Consider the following 20,582-nt stretch of genomic DNA (forward strand, 5'->3'; position numbering starts at 1 on the left):
ACTTGGAAGGGTTAAATGCATCTGACCAATTCCGAGTATGGGTGGCCATATACTTGGTATCTGGAAATTGAAGCCACTCACACACCTGTTGGAATTGCATTTGCCTAGATGACACATATCAAAGCAAATAGCATCCATTTAAAAGAGATTTAAAATGGTAAAAAAAAGAATGAAGTGAGTTCATAAAAATAGTATTATTGATTAAATCATTTTTTTTAACCATTATATATGTTTGGTCTTCCAATTCATGTCACATAATAGTCACTTAATAGAACTGAGCCAGAACAACGCAGGCACAGTGTTCTCACGCAGACAAGGTCACGGAGTTCCTCTTTTAAAATCATCCCAGTGCAGTGTTGAGTTGTAGAAAGGTCCAGTATCAGTGCAAAAGGTAATTTCTTTTTAGATGTTTTAGATGTAATGTGACTGAGAACTGCATATTTCATCACAATAAAGCAAGCGTAACATTTATTAGACTGATATTTTAGATTTGGAAGGCATTCTTTGCCATGATGTTCTTTAAACACAATGGTGTTTACAACCTGTTTTCCTTTTAATCAAATCGAGTGGCACAGCTGAAAAGTAAGAGGAATTGGTGACATTATCTGAAAAGGAACGGTGGAGCACGTGATTATATTAGATGGCTTGTGATGTGATCATAGTGAATGCTAGAGGTAAAAATAGCGTTATGATGATAACGGTGTGAGCTTGTGAGACACTGATCTTTTTTGCATACCTGACAACAGCACAAGATCCCACATCAACAGAGAGATTCAAGACAAGTTAAGAAACAGATTGGATGCAACTTTTTTTTTGCAACTGTTTTTTTTTTTTACAGAAAAAAGTATATTGATGCTTTTTGACATTTGCTTTTTATAGAAACCTGAAGACACAATGGCAATGGATCAGCAGTGTCTTCAGAGAAGGTGGAGAAGTTCATGCAGAACAGCCAGAGAGGATGAAAACATGAATAATGGAAATGGATGGATGAATATATGCGAAGAAGAGGACGACCGGGAGAATCCAGTGGAGGAAAATGAGCGGTCAGAAGAAGAGGAGCTGCAAGTACAAGCATTTGGAAGTGAGAAGGCTGTTGATGACTGTGATGGATGTAGTGTTTGTTTTCCTTTTATGCATGTAAACAGTGACAGTGACGTTATGTGTACAAATAATGATAAGGCAGGTGATGAAGAGTATGCCAATAAATATGACAACAACAGTAATGTAGAGAATGCTGATAAATATGACAACAAAAATAATGATGAAGAATATAGTAACAGTTTACCTCTTAGGTCTACAAATGGTGACGTTTCAGCTGCTACATGTAAACATATAGATAAAGGCACTGATAAAGCTCACGATAAATATGATGATGACGATGATGATAACTGTTTTGCAGCTGCCTCCGTCAGTACCGATGACATTGGAGATTCAGAAAAAGACTCAACTTTTAGAGGTTTAACATGTAGAGATGAAGAGCAGCAGATGACAGACTCATCAGATGAATATGATGGACATTGCAGTTTTGAAGATTTTGATGATTGCGACATGTATCCCAAGAAGCTATACTCCGATCCAGCGTACCCAGGTGTGGTCTTCGAGGCTCTGGAGAACATGATGTTGTTTTCTGTCCTCACTGACTTGACCATCTACACAGAGGATGGACATCATTTCCAGGTTCATTCTATTGTCCTAGCTGCGGTCAGTAACCTTATCCAGTTGAGGCTCAGACAGAATCCCAGACAAGAACAGATTATCACATTGTGTTTGGGGCCTGAGGTTCATGGTTCGGGGTTGGCAGCAGTGGTGGAGTTTGCCTATACGGGGAACATCAGCATTCTGAACAAAGCAAATATGGAGTTGGTCAGGACTGCAGCTGTTAGCCTTGAAGCTCCGAGAGTTCTGGAACTCTGCAGAGAGGAGGAACAAAGAGAACAGGACAAGGCAATAGGGAAGAAAGAAGGCAGAAAATGTTTTTCTGCTGAGGAACATATGAATGATAATCTACAGCGTATCAGACAGCTGTGGACACAGAGAGTGGGATGTGATGTGGAGCTTGAAGCAGAGGGAAGAGTGTTTAATGGTAAGACATTTGTTAATATGACAGAGGTTTAAGTTTCCTAAGCATACATTAGATGATGCCTTCATGTTGTAGATATGTAGACATCAAAGCATTAATTTGATGCCCTCTGCATTTGCGAAACTGCTCGTAAACTTGTATTTATTTCCCACCCCCATGAAGCTCACCGGGTGCTCCTGGTCGCCAGCAGTGACTACTTCAGAGGCATGTTTACCAGCGGTATGAAGGAGAGCAGGCAGAAACTGGTGTCTCTGCAGTTAGTCTGGGCTGCCAAGTTTGAGGCCCTCCTCCACTACAGTTACAGTGGGGCTCTTGCTCTTGGATGGGGATGTGTGTTTGATCTCACCTGTACATCTCTTCAATTACAGTTTCAGACTGCTTACTCATTATGCCTTAACTTCCTGGAACAAGAAATAGATGCTTACAGCTGCCTGGACGTTGTATCTTTCGCAGAGGCCTATGGGATGTCTGACCTACTTGCACTTGCCAATAACTTCGTCTTGAGGCACTTTCAAGATGTGTCCATCACTCCGAAGTTCCACGATCTTCCTGTAGAAAAATTTAAGAAATACCTTCAAAGTGACTCCCTCTACGTTCTCTCTGAGTTGCCTGTGTTCAAAGCAGTCATGTCTTGGATCGAAGCCTATCCCAAACAACGGGTGAAACTCGCCAGGGAGCTGATGGGGACCATCCGCTTTCCTCTCATGACCTTTAAGGAGTTCAATGAAGTCATGTCTGTAACATCTTGGCCTAGAATTGTTAACGAAAATGTCTATAAGTCTATCTTTAAGGAGTTCTACTCCAGTTCTTCAGATGTCCAGTCAAATATCAGGGTTTACATGCCTAAAGACACTATAGTCCTTGTTGGGGGTGAGAGGATCAATGATAATTTAGACAAACATAGACCCTGCAGGGAAATGTGGTTTAGCAATTCTTTGCAGAACCATGTCGGACTGGTGAAGAAAGTAGAGTGGAAAATGCTGGGAACTTTACCCAAGAAACCAAGATTCAGTCATGGAGTTGGGGCGATGAGGGGGAAGCTTTACGTAGTTGGTGGACGGCATTATTATGGCAAAGCTGATACAATGAAATGCACCTACATGTAAGATGAAATATGAGGCTTTTTCTGTCTAACCTTGTTCAAGTTTACCCCCTCATACTATTGACTACTTGTTCAATCTCTGTTCTAGGTATGATCCCATCCAAAACTCCTGGCAAAGGTTGGCTGATATGCATGAGAGAAGAGGCAGCTTCGCTGTAGTGGTCCTGAATGGTAAACTATATGCTATTGGAGGAGAGAGATACTCGGGGGTCAACATGGAGAGTGTAGAGGTCTACTGCCCCAACACAAATTCTTGGAGGTTAGTACAGTAAATAAATAGCACACACAACATCTAGCAGGTAATTACACACCAAACACAACTGCAAACTCTAAACCATGTCTGAATGTTGTTCAAGACCGAAACCCCAGATCAAACCCTTACCCTAATATTTGATTCGTTTACGGATAAGGGTAGGTGCCATTTTTAACTTTGAACAAATGAAAATAAGTTTGAGATTGACAGATGTACTATACTGTCTTAAGGTCTAATTCTCACAAAATGTTTTCCGGAGGTTTGTCTCACCAGGAATTGTCTATCCCTCATATCCTCATTAAGCGCTTTCCATTAATATTAGGAATGTTGTTTCAGGACTAACAACAATGTAATTCTGAATCATGTCTTACTTTACTAAATAACTTCATTCAGAGTCAGAGTAAGGTAGATTTAAATGTCATAGAACATATTGCAAATGTATAGCAAAAGTCAAACTCTTTCTAATAGCTTGGTTATAATAGTGAGTGATGCTGGTAAACCTGGCCCTTCTCTTCTTAATTCTCTACTTCTCCAGTTTTGTCTGCCCATTAGACCAAGCTCTATGCTGTCATGCAGCCAGTGTATGGAATGGCACAATCTTCCTATCCGGAGGCTTAAACAGCCAGTACCAATGCCTGTCGTCTATGATCCTGTACCACCCAGAACGAGGATCCACTAACCTGAGTGAGATGAGAAATGACAGAGCGCTGCACTGCATGGAGACCCTGGGTGACCGTCTGTACGTGGCTGGTGGGGTTTCAAGCGATGCTGATGGCCTTCTGGTAGATCAATTAGGCTGTGAGGTATATGACCCTGTGGCCAACTCCTGGAGTGCCATTATGCCAATCCCAGTTCCTCATGTTGGGTCAGCATCAGCTGTCTTAGAGGGGAAGGTCTACGTAATCGGAGGCTACTGCCATGATAACTACAAAGATATTAAATTCGTGCACCGCTATGATCCTGCAACAGCACATTGGGAGAACATGAGCATGACACCTGGCCCGAACACATGCATAGCGGCCTGTGTGCTGCCCATACCTATTCACCTTAGAAAGTAAGAGGAGAATATCCTGAATACAATAAATTATCAATACACTAGGGCAGCACGATATGTCATTTTAGAATCAACATCGCGATGTGCGCCTCCATGATAGTCACATTGCAAGATGTGCGATGTCAAGTATAGGGATCGTAGTTGATCTGTGATCCATACAGACCCACTGCCCCCCGGTTCGGAACGCGTGTGATTCGCAGTTTATTTGCAGAGTTTTACCATCATAGAGTGAAAGTTTATCATTTGCATGTGTTTTTAAGTCCTGGCACTTTAAACATAAAACACAAGACAACTGGAACTCGCGCACTGTTTTCTGACAAAAAGTCACGCAGACAGAACGTGAGCACCGAATTCAGTTCTATTTCTCTTCTTTTTGAGCTTGAATAAACACTGTCGGTTATGTGTTGTAAACAACTGAGAAAGAAAACGAATGTGTATCATTATATTAGATCCGTACATTTTGTCTTAAAGTAACGGCAGCCTAATAGTCCCGCAACTGTTTGTGTCACCAATGTTAATCAAACAACAAAAAAGAAAATTACTTTTGTAGCTTTAACAAAATAATTTGTATCAATTATATTAATTATATTTAATTTACACAGTGAAGACTATGCAGATCCTCTGTAAGTCGCAAGGCAATGTGCAGGCATTAGCAGGATCGCAAGAGTTTATCCAAGGATATATTACCATCTCTGGTTATATCCAGCGTGGTGTGTTTTATAACTAGTGAAAATTGCAGGTTACTGTAGAACAGTTCTCTTACGAGAGTCCTCTCGTACTGCGTTTTTTGTAAAAACGCTGCGGGAAAAACTCTTTTTTCACAAATACTGAAGCAAAAAATTATCCTTAATTTTCCATATATGTAAAGCGCGTTGCAGCAGTACACAGCTATGGCGAGACAGCTTGCTCGCTCATTGGCTGTTCTGCGGCAACTGCATAAGCCTATCGAGCGAGGCCTGAAGTGACGTCAGGCCAATGAGGGCGCTTCGCGCCCTCCTTGTCACTTCCCGCCGAGACGGGTGTGGCTAACCTCTATAAAAGGAGCTCGAAAAGGCTGATTCACTTGATTTTCATCTCTTCAGCGAAGCTCACGCATCGCTGGATCACGAGGAAGCACGCGTCGTCTGAGGCAAGCATTTCAGCGGGACGAGCCCTCGAAGCCGCTGGCCAACGCCGCCTTCTACCGCCGTACCTGCTGCGCTTTCCGATGCCATATCCTTTCCTATTATTGTTCTTGTGTGTGTGTGTGTGTGTGTGTGTGTTCGCCTTGCAACACTCACCCCCTAAAAGAGCTGCGTCTTTCTAAAGATGCCTTCCTGCGGCTCGTGCCGAGCCCCACTCACCGAGGGAGACCGTCATGTCATCTGTGTCTCCTGTTTGGGTGAGGATCATGCAGCGCTCGCGCTCGCTGACGGCGGCTGCCCTCACTGCGAGCTTCTGCCGATGGTGACTCTGAGGACTCGCCTGGCATTTTTCTCAGAGCCTGCACTCTCCGCCGCGCTGCCGCGCCGTAAGAAGCGCCGCTCGCAGCGGGCCCCGGAACCCGCTCCAACCCGACCAAGCTCGCCGGTTCGCCCGCCTGCTTCACCGGCTTCCCCTGAATCACTTCCTGATGCTCAGCGCCCGCAGTCTGCCGCCGCTTCATCAGAGGAAGTTGTTTCCGAAGCCGCGTCGGGGGAGAAAGATTCCTGCTCTCTGCTAGCTTCAGGCAGCGAGGACTGGGCGAGCTCCGAGGATCTCGCGCCTCCTGCCCGTAGGCCTTCGACAAGAGCTAGCATCGAGAAGGAGCTCATGCGAGTACTCGCGTTGGCCGCGGCGAGCCTCGGCCTCGAGTGGTCTGCACCGGAACTCCCTTCTCGCACCCGGCTGGATGGTAGCTTCCTCCCTGGTGAGCGCACCTCTCCGGAATCAAAGCCCGCTCCTTTTCTTCCTGAGCTTCACGAAGAAGTTGCGAAGGCCTGGAACGCTCCCTATTCAGCACGAACACGTTCGTCTGTGTCGCCAGCATTTTCCTCCTTGGATAATGCTAAAGACCGAGGCTACCTTTCACTTCCGCCGGTGGAACAGGCGATAGCGACCCACCTTTGCCCGCCCTCTGCTGGACGGCGGACTAAACCGGTGTTGCCTTCCAAAGCCTGCCGCATGACGTTGACGCTGCTCGCGCGAATTTTCTCCGCCGCTGGGCAGGCTGCGTCGGCACTACACACCATGGCTACGCTGCAGATATTCCAGGGTGATCTCCTCCGTAAGCTGGACGAGATGGGGCCTGACGCTATCTGCATCGCGGATTTGAGAAGCGCTTCGGATCTCTCCCTCCGCGCTACCAAGTCTGCTGCACAAGCCATGGGACGGTGTATGGCTTCCGCCACTGTTGCTGAGAGGCATTTATGGCTGACGCTCACGGAGATGGCTGATTCCGAGCGCACCGCGTTTCTCGACGCCCCGCTGTCTTCCGCTGGCCTCTTCGGATCTTCTCTCTCCGAGTTCGTAGAGAGATTTACCGAAGCCCAGAAAGCGTCTCAAGCCTTCAAGCACTTCCTCCCGAAGCGCTCTGGTTCTGCAGCGAGTCGTGAAAAACAGACCCCGCGGAGCTCTCAGCCTCAGCCCCCGCCTTCGGCCGCCTCTTCACAGCAGCGACAGCAGCGCAGCTCTCGGCCCCGCTCTCGCTCTAGCAACCGACGCCCCGCTCAGCGCGGGCCGCGGCCGAGGATTACAGTGAAGCCGGAAGCCCCGAAGAAGTCCTAGCATGCCTAGGAAAGCGCAGGTGTGTGAGTCCCGTTGCGGCCGGTCTCTCACCCAAGCGCGCCGCTGTTTCAGCCCCAAGATTTGCGACTGTTCCAGCGTTTTCTGCAAAGCGCAAGCCCGCACAGCTGCCCGCTTGCCTGCACACAAAAGCCGTTTTTACGGCTACCCAGATATATCCCGAAAAGAGTGTATTTTCTGGTGTCCCGGCCACGGCCGATGGTGCTATAAATGTAGTGTCGATGCCCACTCCTCAGTGCCCATCCATACACACAAGCACAGCCCTACACTTAGGGCTCGCGCACATAAAATCGACTCAGGTCGATTGCGCTTCCAACATAGTAAAAGTGCCCACTTCCCAGTGCCCACGAACACTATGTCTCACAGATCGCAGGCTCTCTGTAAAAACGAGACCTGTGCGCGCTCGCTCTGCTCAGGCAGGCAGCGCGTCCAAAGCAGTGAATGTGCCCGTTTCCCGCCCACATTTACTAGCAGACAGCATGAGTCCCACGAGACTTTCTCAGCCCTCCCTCACTCAGTTAAGCACTGTAGTAGGGTCGAGGACGAGCGTTCTGCCCGCTGTATTAAGCGCGCTCCCCGCCTCGAATGTCACAGGCGTAACGCCTATGTTATTGCGCCCCGAAGCACCTCTGTCGCACGGCGAACAGAGCGCGCTTCGCATCCAACCCTTAGCCAGCCATGCAGAGGCATGGGCAGCGCTTCCAGGGGTTTCGGTCTGGGTGCTAGACTATGCTGGGTGCTTATAAAGAGAGGCTTCTCGCTACAGTTTTGTCGACGCCCTCCCCGCTTCACAGCGCGCGTCGAAACTACGGTGACTTTAGAAGTAGCACACCTACTTCGCGCCGAAATATCAAAACTGATGAGCAAAGGGGCGATAGAGCATGTATCCCAAGCTCAAAGCGAAGGGGGGCTATACAGCAGATACTTTCTGGTCCCCAAAAAGGACGGTGGTATCAGACCCATACTGGATCTAAGACGGCTGAACAGAGCATTAGTGAAACGCAGTTTCAAAATGCTCACGACCAGGAAAATCCTCGCGCATATTCGCCGAGGAGACTGGTTTATGTCGATAGATCTGAAGGACGCGTATTTTCAAATACAGATAGCGTCACATCACAGGCGATACTTGAGATTCGCCTTCGAGGGTCAGACATACCAGTATACAGTCCTGCCGTTCGGCTTGTCCCTGGCACCTCGTACATTTACGAGCGCTCGCACCTCTCAGACTCAGAGGCATGCGAGTGCTGAACTATTTGGACGACTGGCTGATCCTAGCTCAATCACGATCACAGCTCGTGGAGCACAGAACCATTTTACTCGATCACCTCGAGAATCTTGGTATCACGGTCAATTGGACAAAGAGTTCGCTGAACCCCAGTCAAGCGATTTCGTTTCTGGGTACCATTCTGGACTCACAGTCTATGACAGCGCGGCTGTCGCCACAGCGCGTGCTGCACATTCAGCGCGCGGCGAGATCCTTCCGCTGCGGCGCGACTACCCCGCTCAGGATGTTTCAAAGGATGCTGGGTCTCATGGCCTCAGCATCGCCAGTTCTTCAGCTGGGCTTGCTCCGCATGCGCCCTCTGCAGTTCTGGTTGAGAGCGCGAGTACCGCGCGGAGCGTGGGTGTCCGGCCGGTTACGTCTCAAGGTCAATCAGAGCTGTGTGGCAGCCCTGATACCTTGGATGGCGGACGACTGGTACCGATCAGGTGTAAGCCTGGGGACTTCCTCGAGAGTGAAGATGGTGTCGACAGACGCATCCACCTCGGGATGGGGAGCGCTGCTCGAGGGCAGACCGTTCTTCGGCCTGTGGTCGAGAACGAGAAAAGCTCCAACATATCAACTGCCTGGAAATGCTGGCAGTGCACAACGCGCTGACGCGTTTTTGTCCCCAAATCAAGGACCAACACGTCGTAGTCCGTTCGGACAACACGGCCGTAGTGTCCTACATAAATCGCCAGGGCGGTCTCAGATCCAGATCCCTGTACAGGCTGGCGAAACGCCTCCTAACATGGGCTCAGCACAATTTGCGCTCGCTGAGAGCAGTGCATGTGCCTGGGCTCCAGAATGTGGGCCCAGACAGACTGTCCAGGAACAACATTCCCCTGGGCGAATGGTCTCTTCACCCACAAACAGTCCGGCTGCTGTGGGAGAGATTCGGCAGAGCGGAGGTGGACCTATTCGCGTCCCGCGAAAACGCTCATTGCCCCGTGTTCTTTTCCAAGAACGACAGCGCGCTGTCCCAGATGTGGCCGCGCTGCCCGCTATACGCTTTTCCCCCCGTCTCCCTCCTGCCTCAGGTGTTAGAGCGGGTCAGGGAAACAAAATGCACAGTACTGCTTGTAGCACCGTTCTGGAAGAACCAAGCATGGTTTCCAGTCCTGATGCAGTTAGCAGACATCGCTCCATGGCCAGTGCCATTGAGGAAAGATCTCCTCTCGCAGGCCAGGGGCTCGATTTGGCACCCACACCCGGAGTTGTGGTCCCTTCATGTGTGGGCGCTCAACGGATATCCGTTGATCTCGCAGAGGGAGTGATGAATACCATCACTCAGGCTAGAGCACCGTCGACTAGGCGGCTTTATGCCTCGAAGTGGTCGGTTTTCTCCGGCTGGTGTACAGCTCGGGGCCTATCACCCCTCGATTGTGAGGTGACGGAGGTTCTCTCCTTCCTACAAGAGCTGTTGGATAAGGGCAGATCCCCTTCCACGCTCAAAGTTTATGTGGCGGCTATTGCAGCGTTCTCTGGAACAACGCTAGGTCAGTCACTAGGAAGGAACGATTTAGTCATCCGCTTCCTCAGGGGAGCTAGGAGGCTGAATCCTCCCAGACCTCCTTCAGTCCCTATGTGGGACCTTTCTACGGTTTTGGCGGCCATGAAAGGTGCCCCTTTCGAGCCTATCCAATCTATTAGCCTCAAACATTTGTCTTTTAAAACAGTGTTTTTGATGGCTCTCGCTTCGGTGAAGCACATAGGCGACCTGCACGCGCTCTCCGTGAGCCCAGCGTGCTTAGAGTTTGGACCTAATGACTCTAAAGTCATACTCAAACCTAGGCATGGTTATGTGCCAAAATCCCTCAACACGCCGTTTCGGGCTCAGGTTATCTCCCTGTCTGCCCTGCCGGGATCAAGTGAGGAAGGGGACTCAAGTTTTCTTTGCCCCATTAGGGCTTTAAGAGCTTACGTGTCCCGCTCTGCTGTCTTCAGACAGACTGAGCAGCTCTTTGTCTCGTTCAGTGGACGTTCCAAGGGAATGGCTGTTTCGAAACAGAGCCTATCCAGATGGATAGTTGATGCCATAGCGCTGGCTTACACTGTCAAGGGCCTCCAGTGCCCGTTGGGCGTTAGAGCGCACTCCACGAGAGGCGTCGCCTCTTCGTGGGCTTGGTCTAGCCGGATTTCCTTACAGGACATATGTATGGTGGCAGGCTGGGCCTCGCCGTCTACATTTATTAGGTTTTACAACCTAGAGGTTCCCGCCTTGCAGGCTAAGCTACTATCGGTGTAGTCGAATCAGCTGTCTAACTAGAACACTGAAATCGCATGCGCAGCGCGCTACCGACTGTCTTATGGGCAGAATTGTGTAAGACCCACATTTCCCACATTAGTTCAGGTTCCCCACCCTGTCTGTGTGATGTCATATTCGCGTCTGCGGACGCGGCCATATAAGGATGGAGGGATTCCCCTTTTGTCTCTAGACTCTCTCTGTGAGGTCATGTTTTGCGTCTGCGGACGCTACAATATAGGGAATTAAGGTCCCCCCCCCCCTTATTCCCAGACTCTCTGTGAGTCTATCTGGTGATTATGCACTGTATACCTGGGTTAGCTTCCAGTGATCGGTGTTTTATCCCAGCACGCACAGCGTTTTACAAGGGGTTCCCGCAGCGTTTTTACAAAAAACGCAGTACGAGAGGACTCTCGTAAGAGAACGTACTCGGTTACTAACGTAACCTCGGTTCTCTCTAGAAGAGGGAACGAGTACTGCGTTCTCTGCCGTGCGTACGGTTCACTCTGGTTCGCTTCGGCGATGAAAATCAAGTGAATCAGCCTTTTCGAGCTCCTTTTATAGAGGTTAGCCACACCCGTCTCGGCGGGAAGTGACAAGGAGGGCACGAAGTCGAATCAGCTGTCTAACTAGAACACTGAAATCGCATGCGCAGCGCGCTACCGACTGTCTTATGGGCAGAATTGTGTAAGACCCACATTTCCCACATTAGTTCAGGTTCCCCACCCTGTCTGTGTGATGTCATATTCGCGTCTGCGGACGCGGCCATATAAGGACGGAGGGATTCCCCTTTTGTCTCTAGACTCTCTCTGTGAGGTCATGTTTTGCGTCTGCGGACGCTACAATATAGGGAATTAAGGTCCCCCCCCCCTTATTCCCAGACTCTCTGTGAGTCTATCTGGTGATTATGCACTGTATACCTGGGTTAGCTTCCAGTGATCGGTGTTTTATCCCAGCACGCACGGCGTTTTACAAGGGGTTCCCGCAGCGTTTTTACAAAAAACGCAGTACGAGAGGACTCTCGTAAGAGAACGTACTCGGTTACTAACGTAACCTCGGTTCTCTCTAGAAGAGGGAACGAGTACTGCGTTCTCTGCCGTGCGTACGGTTCACTCTGGTTCGCTTCGGCGATGAAAATCAAGTGAATCAGCCTTTTCGAGCTCCTTTTATAGAGGTTAGCCACACCCGTCTCGGCGGGAAGTGACAAGGAGGGCTGGAAGCGCCCTCATTGGCCTGACGTCACTTCAGGCCTCGCTCGATAGGCTTATGCAGTTGCCGCAGAACAGCCAATGAGCGAGCAAGCTGTCTCGCCATAGCTGTGTACTGCTGCAACGCGCTTTACATATATGGAAAATTAAGGATAATTTTTTGCTTCAGTATTCGTGAAAAAAGAGTTTTTCCCGCAGCGTTTTACAAAAAACGCAGTACTCGTTCCCTCTTCTAGAGAGAACCGAGGTTACGTTAGTAACCGAGTACGTTTTTACCGTCGTTTAATATATTTGGCAAAAAGCTTGTGTTATAAAAGACGAAGTGTTATGCACAGGCTGTATTGGCTATGACTAGATGGCAAATACCAGACTAAGACACTCTTCTCCGCTCCTCAAATACAGTTTTAAATAGAGAAAATGCGGTACTTATTAAAATAACCAGTTCTTTATTTACCTTTGCACTGCAAACAAGCAGAGACAGTCTCCAAAATGCGTGCAAGACTTTATTCACGATTGAGGCTACTGGAGCTACTGTATGAGGTTTGGCGACAGTTAAAGGATCCATCGAGTTACGAGGATTAGTCACAAGCTCTTAGTATACAGTTCAACTCAAGCTCTGGTATAAAGTGTAGACAATTTTTTAATTTTTTTATTAACCATTATTTTTCTAATTAAACCGTTTTCGGAACGATACTATGGAAGCTTGTTTCCGCCACAGAATAAAACATTTTAAAAGATAATTGCGACTTTTTATCTCACAATTGCGAGTTTACATCTTGCAATTCTGACTTTATTTCTCATATAAAGTCAGAATTGCGTGAAATAAAGTCGCAATTGTGTGTTATAAAGTCAGAATTGTGAGATATAAAGTCAGAATTGTGTGATATAAAGTCGCAATTGCGTGTTATAAAGTCAGAATTGCGAGATATAAAGTCGCAATTGCGTCTTATAAAGTCAGAATTCTGACTTTTTTTCTCGCAATTGTGACTTTATATCACGCAATTCTGACTTTATAACATAATTGCGAGTTCATATCTCGCAATTCTGACGAGAATTGTGAGTTTATATCTCACAATTCTGAGATATAAAGTCCAATTCTAAGGGGAAAAAAGACCTCAGAATAGTTTATATATCACAATTCTGACCTTATAACACGCAATTGCGACTTTATATCATGCAATTCTGACTTTATATCTCCCAATTGCGTGTTATAAAGTCAGAATTGAGAGATATAAAGTCAGAATTGCGTGAAATGAAGATGCAATTGCGAGAAAAAAAGTCAGAATTCTGACTTTATAAGACGCAATTGCGACTTTATTTCATGCAATTGTGACTTTATATCTCGCAATTCTGACTTTATAACACGCAATTGTGACTTTATTTCACGCAATTCTGACTTTATATCTCGCAATTCTGACTTTATAACACGCAATTCTGACTTTATATCTCGCAATTCTGAGAAATAAAGTCAAGACGCAATTGCGACTTTATTTCATGCAATTGTGACTTTATATCTCGCAATTCTGACTTTATAACACGCAATCTGTGGCAGAAACAAGCTTCCATACAATACTGTTACAGAAAGAGCGCATAAACACAAATGTTAAAATACTGATTCTGCTCTGAGTGAAAGATTGGATTTTTTCCCTGTTTTTTTAAGCTCCGGATAAAGCATTGCTTATGCATGTTTCAGTCTTTAAAAAACACACAATTTTCTCAGCTTTATGCCAAATTTTATATGTATATAATATGTTTTGAAGACTGCTTCTAGAATAAACAAAAATAAAGGAAATTAGTTTCTTCCTACTGTGTGCATTCAGTTTGTTAAGAAGTTTCTTCCATATTGAGATATATTACAGTACAATTCATCAAAGAATACCAACTTGAAAATCCAAATGTGTTTAGTGTTTGTTAAGAAGGGATGTCAAACATTTTAGGACTGAATGACAAAGAGAATTTGGGTTAGATAAGTGCGTTATTATCAACATATTCTTTATTTTTACAAATTGACCATACATTATATCCATCAATCAACAGTGTGTCACAAATACAGTCAACCAAGCTTAGTTTGTATTTAATCCAGAATATTAATTTGACAGGTGTTTTGTGTGTATGGGTTTACTTAACTATTTTGTTGGAATTCATTAGCAAGTTGGTGAAATATGAGAAATCCTCCCATCTAGGGATGTACAGTAGTGGCCAAAAGTGAGGTCTGGCCTAGGAAAATTGACATCTTTATTCAAATATTAAAGATTGTGTAAGCACATTGTGTAGTTGTGCTGGGAGTCAATTGTTTTATTTGTGAATGATTTATTTGGTTATTTGTGAATAACAATGAAACATGCCAAATTTTGCCGACATAATTTTTCCCAGGCTGTCACACAAAGAAATTATAAACACATGTAAAAACAAGAGAGAACCATACCTTAACCAAGTTTAGTGTTTTGTTCTTCCATCATATGGAAGATGGTTATCCTCATATTTTGATGGTTTAATCGAACTTGTAGGGCCATTAAAAAAAATATCCCCCTTAGACATCACTTTTGTACGTTGACCGTGAGGGGACATGTTCGGTTCACTTAGTTTTGTCGTGGCCACAACATATAAACTCGCGGGAACGTGATATTAAGTCATGGGAACGTCATAATATCTCGTGGGCACGAGATTGTAAGTTGAGCAAACGACATCCGTTTCTCGTGGCCATGACTTAATGTTGAGGGAACGACATCCGTTTCTCGTGGCCACGACTTAATATGTTGATGGAACGACATCCGTTTCTCGTGGCCACGACTTAATATGTTGAGGGAACGACATCCGTTTCTCGTGGCCACGACTTAATATGTTGAGGGAACGACATTCATTTCTCGTGGCCACGACTTAATTGCTGAGTCCCAATTCGCATACTATCCATCCTAAATAGTATGCGAAACTAGAATTAGTACGTCCCAAATCGTAGCATGTTGAAATGAGTGTTCCAAAGATACCCGGATGGTCTACTATTTCCGGTTAGAATTCGAAGTGCAGATCAATGCACACTCTTACGGCTAATATTGCCCACAACCCATTGCGTGCGGGAGGGAAGAGCTTTGCGGTGATTGTGGTGATGTAAACCTGGCAGTCGGATGCAGCAGCGGAGATGCGCCCTCAGTTTTTAAGTGTAAGAATTCAAATGTTTAACCCTAATAAAAGTTATATTTTATTGTCTCGTAATATTAATGGGTTTATGTTGTGCCAAAAAAGTACCGTGTTTATCTTGTAGGGTCCGATGAAGATACTGAGCGCCTCATTGCAGGCTCTAAAACAATAAATAAAAAGGCTCTACAGTGTCATTCAAGTGTCTTTTTTATGTATTTATTTTGATGTTTCTGTCTGACTTATTTGTAGTAATACTGTGGCTGTACAAATGTTAACTTTATCAGTCCAACCAAAGAAACATGGTTACACACATACACTTTTACTATAGTAAAAGCATGGTTAATTTTCATCGGGGTATTTTTAAGTATTATACATAAGTATAAGATTAAGTATAAAATACGTTAAACAATAGTTACACTTTAAACTTTAAATATTTTAACTCAGAAAATAGCTTTCGTTACACATTTGCACATGAACGTCAGAACCAGCCGCCTCACAAACGACCTGCGTCTGGTTGATCTACGACGACGACGCCCTGCTTCACTCCTCAATTTGGTAAAACACATTGTAAATGTATTGTGGAAAAAAAGATGGGAATAGTAAATAAAATGATATTGGACATATAAGAATGAATAAAATGTAAAATGTTTTGTTAACAGTCGAGGTGTGCGTAACTAGGCAACCACGTTCAAGTTCACGTTGCATGACGTCATCGAAGTATGTCCCAGAACGTGCATACTCTTTTGCTACACACTCAAAAGTATGTACTTTTTCCTCACAAAAAAAGTACATACTTTTAGGTCGTAGTATAAGTAGGCGAATTGGGACTCAGCGAATATGTTGAGGGAACGACATCCGTTTCTCTTGGCTACCAGTTTTATAACTTGTGGGAACCGAATCTTCACACGCGACATGGGCTCCTCCTTTTACCCCGGTCATTATTTACTTTGTTATTTGTTAATTTAAGTTTCTCATTTGTTTTTTGTTTATTGCCTAAAATGGGACTTTATTCGTGACTCGAGTACTTCATTCAAGCCAGCAAATTTCCAACGAAAAAGCCCATTCAACTTAAGAATGCGCTTCATGTGTCTTTCACTTACTTACTCATGTCTTAATGCCAGAGACCGTACTATATCTTTATATGACATTCCTAATTCAAAGTAAAATGTTATTTCATCAGTCATCTCCATCTCCGACTGCTGTATATGGTTACAGTATTGGCCGCTGTGGTTCCCTCAACATAACTCGTGGCCATGAGAAATAGATCTCATTTTCTCAAAATATGAAGTCGTGGCCATGAGAAAAATATATCGTTCCCTCAACATATGATCTCGAGGCCACGGCTTTACATCGCGTGGCCACAGCATAATGCTGTCGTTACCTCAACAAAATGATCTCGTGGCCACGATTTATTATCACGTTCCCACGACTTAATATGATGTTCCCACGAATGAATATCTCGTGGCAACAACATATTATCACGTTCCCACGAGTTTATATGTTGTGGCCACGACAAAACTAATTGAACCGAACATGCCCCTCCCGGTCACCGTACCTCTGTACTCACTTGGAAAAACTCACTTGGTCTCATTATAAATAACTTTTTATAAAACAATAGAAGTCTGGGGTAAGTCCCTATTTAGATAGCCAAGTGATGACAGAACCTGATTTCGCCAAGCACAATATGTTTCTGGATCAATATCTTTGTTGATCCTGGAACAACATTACATTCAACCAGTCAGATTTGAGGGACACGTTTACAGTTTGTCAAGTTTAGGCTTACAATCAGGGTTAGGTGCTTCTACATCAGTGGATTATTCATCATAATTTTCCTCTGATTTTAGAGATAACTAGGGATATGGTTAATGCCAGGGACACACTAAGCCGACGATCGGCCGTCAGGCAATTTTGGGCCGTTTTTGAGCGTCAGCCGACTGTTTTTTTTCGTTGGCTCTAGTCGGACGTCGTTTTTTTTTAGCCAATTCATCGCGTAGAATCAGCATTGGAATGTCGGTGAGAGAGAGAACTCTGATTGGCTGTTCAGTTTAGTGGATAAGTCAGTGCACGAGAATAATAGCAAAACAGCGCAAGTCAATACGGTACAGACAGAAGGCTGTTCTAATTTTATGAATAAAGAAAGTGATCAGCATGATTGATATTAAAAGTGGTGAGCATGCACTGCTTTGATTACGCTTTGTGTATCTGCAGCCTACAGTGTCGAGAATGACGAATAAAGACATCAAAGTTTTCTCAAGAGCGACTATATATTTAAATTATATAAACTAAATTAATATATTATATATATATATATATATATATATATATATATAACACTGAGCTTACCTAAGCTGGACTGTGACGCTATTTTCTCCTGGAAACAAACTTTGTTGCATTATTTTCCTGTTATCTCTGTAAAGCTGCTTTGAAACAATCTGTATTGTAAAAAGCGCTATATATATAAAGGTGGATTGACATGACTTGACTTGACGTGTGTTCAAGCACAGCTTTTTTGCTATGACGCAAGCGACATGAGGCGACAACATCAGCGCTAGTTCTTTGGCGTTGGTTTGGTGCGTCCCTACCTTCAGACTATATTTTCAGACAGGAATGTTGTTTCAGGATCAACAAAATATATTGACACAGGAACGCGTCTAACTCAGCAAATCAGGACGTGACAAGTGAATCAAAACTTGTGTTCTGTAGAAGAGCAATTTAAGTAATAGAGGAAGACTTGTTTTTGTCTGTATATCTGAAATAGTAACCTTTTAATTAAATTCATTCATATTGAAGAAACATGAGATACAATTTCATGACTGTTAAACAGTTATTTTTGACATTTTGCTAAATAATTCACACTGATTAAATTACACAGAAGCAGAATCCTGTGGGTAAAGCAGGTAGCCTGTGAAAGTGGAATAGTTGAACCGTCGATCCACAAAGATCCAACATCTGACCCACAGCCTCACGTGAACCTCCTCACCAACATCCAGCTCCATCACGGCTCCATTGGACATCTGGTCGTTGCGATCCCCAGAATTATATTCGTATGAAGACACAAATCGTGCTGTGCCTTTAAAGATGCTCAGACCCATATCATTGGAGGCAAACGCGGAGCCTGAGTACCTGAAGTAATACACACCCTTAACAGGTGCAGTGAAGACTCCTGCAACAGATATTTTAGTCACATTTTATCATATATAATAAGCAGCAACTAAACCAAATCTGGAGCATAACAAATACTCTGTTATCTACCTTTGTGTACTTGCATAGAGTACATTCTGGTTTTAAATGCTATATAGAGCAGAACAAAGCAAGGATCTCGATGTTACAAAGTACAATTATTGAGTTTTTTATTTATTTTTTAAACTGAATATGCAGTTACCTGTGACAGGGTTGTATGCATCACCAACGTTGGTTAGGACTTTATCAAAGATAAGTTTGGTCTCTGTACTAAAAGGCCCTCGGCTTGTATCCTTTGTTGCCGACATGGATGCAGTGAATGCCACTTTTGGACTCTCTGTGTGTGGAGAAGAGTATTTCCACAAGGAAATGTGAATAATGCTTGTTCATGCTAAATGGTAATAGTTGCAAAGTTACAACAATGTCCAGATATTGTATCCAAACCCCCAAGAAATTGGAGAATTTACCCTTAACCTGTTTCCGCAGGTCCTGAATCAAGATTTTCTGCTCTTCGAGTTCATTTTTAGCAGAGTTCAGATCCGTTCTCAGTCCATCAAGCGAAGCTTTAAACTCCTTCAACTCAGAGAAGATATTCACCACAGGAGTCATAATATCCGCATCCTGTGGCATGCAGGAACTTATTATCGAGATGAAGAAGATCTGGAATAAAGCCATGACGACCGTTTCTCTGATGCTAAAGAGAAGAGCAAAGATCTACAGTCGCTGTGCTTCTTATTTGTATAGAGCTACCCTTGGTTAATGATTAAGAATTTGGAGTTTTTTGATCGGTCATGAGATTTACGGCTGATGTCTGAGGAAAAAACAGAAACACAAGTACTCAGATTTGACTAATCAATACAAAACTTTCTAGAATTGCACAAGTGAATTTCCATTATGTTGTAGGTTACAAACTTCTCATATTAGTGTAAAAGATATAAACGTTCTGTAGAGGGAAAGATCCTGTGATAATAGCATGGGTGTTTTATTTACATTTTTAGACATATCAGGGTTTCCCGCAGAAAATGTGTTAGTTAAGGTGGTGAGGTAAGGGGGGGGGGGTTGTTTGTGTGATAGGCTACAGGCTTTGTACTACATTTAACAATTATTTATTAAACACTAAATATTAAATTTAAATAATTTATAATTTATAAATAACCAGCTTTTCAAAATTACAGTTGCAATGTGCAATTTTAACAAATTATACAAATATTTAAAAATATTTGTGCCAACAAATGCAAAACAACATAACAACTGAAACAACAACAACTGAATTTTAACCCAAATGCCAGACGAACATTTTTTTTTTAATTTTTTTTTTTAAGATAAATAATGTTGTAGAATGATGACATTCAACCACCAGATGCCGCTGTTTGGACGCATCACACAATTTGGAGGCTTATCACATATTTAAAGGGGTCATATAATGTCATTTTTGTACAAGCTAATATGATTCTTTAGGGTCTAAATTAAAAGTTTGTAATATACTTTAATTAAAAATTCTCATTAGTATTGTAAGAAATCACTCATTTTACCTGGTCAAAAACAGCTCTGTTTTCAGCACGCCGTTTCAGTGCATGTGTCTTTAAATGATAATGAGCTTTGCTGACCCCGCCCCTCTGTTCTGTGCCTACACCGTTTAAAATAGTGGTTCTCAACGGGGGCGTTCAGAGAACAACGGGGGGCGTTGGAAGCAAGATTTTTGAAAGGGGGGCGTTCAGGTCTTAATGGGGGGCGTTTACGAGTTTAAATATGTAACGCAAATTTTTGTTCATTTACTTTTATTCATTTTAAGCATTTAGTAATTTAGTTGTAATAAACACTTTAAGGGGGCTATTTAAAAAGTGTTAGGACTATGTTTTTGTTAAATTATGTTGTAAAACATATGCTCAGAGTATCATATTGTGTGTGCACGCGCATCTATGGTGCGTGTGAAAGAATACCTCAGCAGCGCTCAAAAACAACAACAACAAAAAAAATTCGTGCAGCCGCTCTACTCCTGACCGCAAGTCCACCGTCAGTGTTGTAGGTCGGCACTAGGCAGGTTTTTAGCGCAATTTTCCACCGGACAAAATTACGATTGTTAACTCATGATTTCTGTTCTGTCTGTGCGCACCAATCTTGCACTTCTATCTACTCCTCAACCAGACCACCTAGAGACTTCGGGTTTTCGGCATTATGTTAAGGAAGGTCTAATCTCGGGAACGCACAAAAAAAATCCAGGAAAAGATTTACTATCTCTTAGTGTTGTGATCCCATGAGGTCAGAAAATTGCGCTAAAACACTCAACGAGTTTTTATTACT

General features: G+C 44.2%; 2 protein-coding genes across 3 annotated transcripts; one reads left to right on the forward strand and one right to left on the reverse strand.

Moving 5' to 3' along the window:
* Positions 1-651: 651 nt before the first annotated feature.
* On the forward strand, positions 652-5,266 carry LOC311079341 (kelch-like protein 33). Of its 2 annotated transcripts, XM_084108646.1 has the most exons (6): positions 652-1,081; positions 1,400-2,083; positions 2,243-2,299; positions 2,534-3,182; positions 3,271-3,441; positions 3,971-5,266. In XM_084108646.1, exons 1-6 carry the CDS (start codon positions 895-897, stop codon positions 4,491-4,493), a joined length of 2,271 nt encoding a protein of 756 aa, XP_083964772.1. In that variant the 5' UTR covers positions 652-894; the 3' UTR covers positions 4,494-5,266. The 2 variants fall into 2 exon arrangements, with proteins under 2 accessions (XP_083964772.1, XP_083964771.1); XM_084108645.1 differs by having other exon boundaries at positions 2,243-3,182.
* A 12,572-nt stretch (positions 5,267-17,838) lies between these two features.
* On the reverse strand, positions 17,839-19,031 carry cbln11 (cerebellin 11). The gene is made up of 3 exons (XM_084110257.1): positions 18,749-19,031; positions 18,484-18,618; positions 17,839-18,264 (listed from the first exon to the last, which is right to left on the reverse strand). Exons 1-3 carry the CDS (start codon positions 18,954-18,956, stop codon positions 17,966-17,968), a joined length of 642 nt encoding a protein of 213 aa, XP_083966383.1. The 5' UTR covers positions 18,957-19,031; the 3' UTR covers positions 17,839-17,965.
* Between the last annotated feature and the right edge of the window lie 1,551 nt (positions 19,032-20,582).

This window comes from Abramis brama (assembly GCF_963993115.1).
Source record: "Abramis brama genome assembly, chromosome: 3".
Classification (NCBI taxonomy): Eukaryota; Metazoa; Chordata; class Actinopteri; order Cypriniformes; family Leuciscidae; genus Abramis; species Abramis brama.

Coding starts and splice junctions, on each gene's coding strand:
- LOC311079341 (XM_084108645.1), top strand. CDS start 895: ATGGCAATGGATCAGCAGTGTCTTCAGAGAAGGTGGAGAAGTTCATGC. Junction 1,082..1,399: donor GCAAGTACAAGCATTTGGAA/GTGAGAAGGCTG, acceptor ACTGTTTTGCAG/CTGCCTCCGTCAGTACCGAT. Junction 3,442..3,970: donor CCCAACACAAATTCTTGGAG/GTTAGTACAGTA, acceptor CTACTTCTCCAG/TTTTGTCTGCCCATTAGACC.
- cbln11 (XM_084110257.1), bottom strand. CDS start 18,956: ATGGCTTTATTCCAGATCTTCTTCATCTCGATAATAAGTTCCTGCATG. Junction 18,619..18,748: donor CCTGCGGAAACAGGTTAAGG/GTAAATTCTCCA, acceptor CTCCACACACAG/AGAGTCCAAAAGTGGCATTC. Junction 18,265..18,483: donor TGCATACAACCCTGTCACAG/GTAACTGCATAT, acceptor TATCTGTTGCAG/GAGTCTTCACTGCACCTGTT.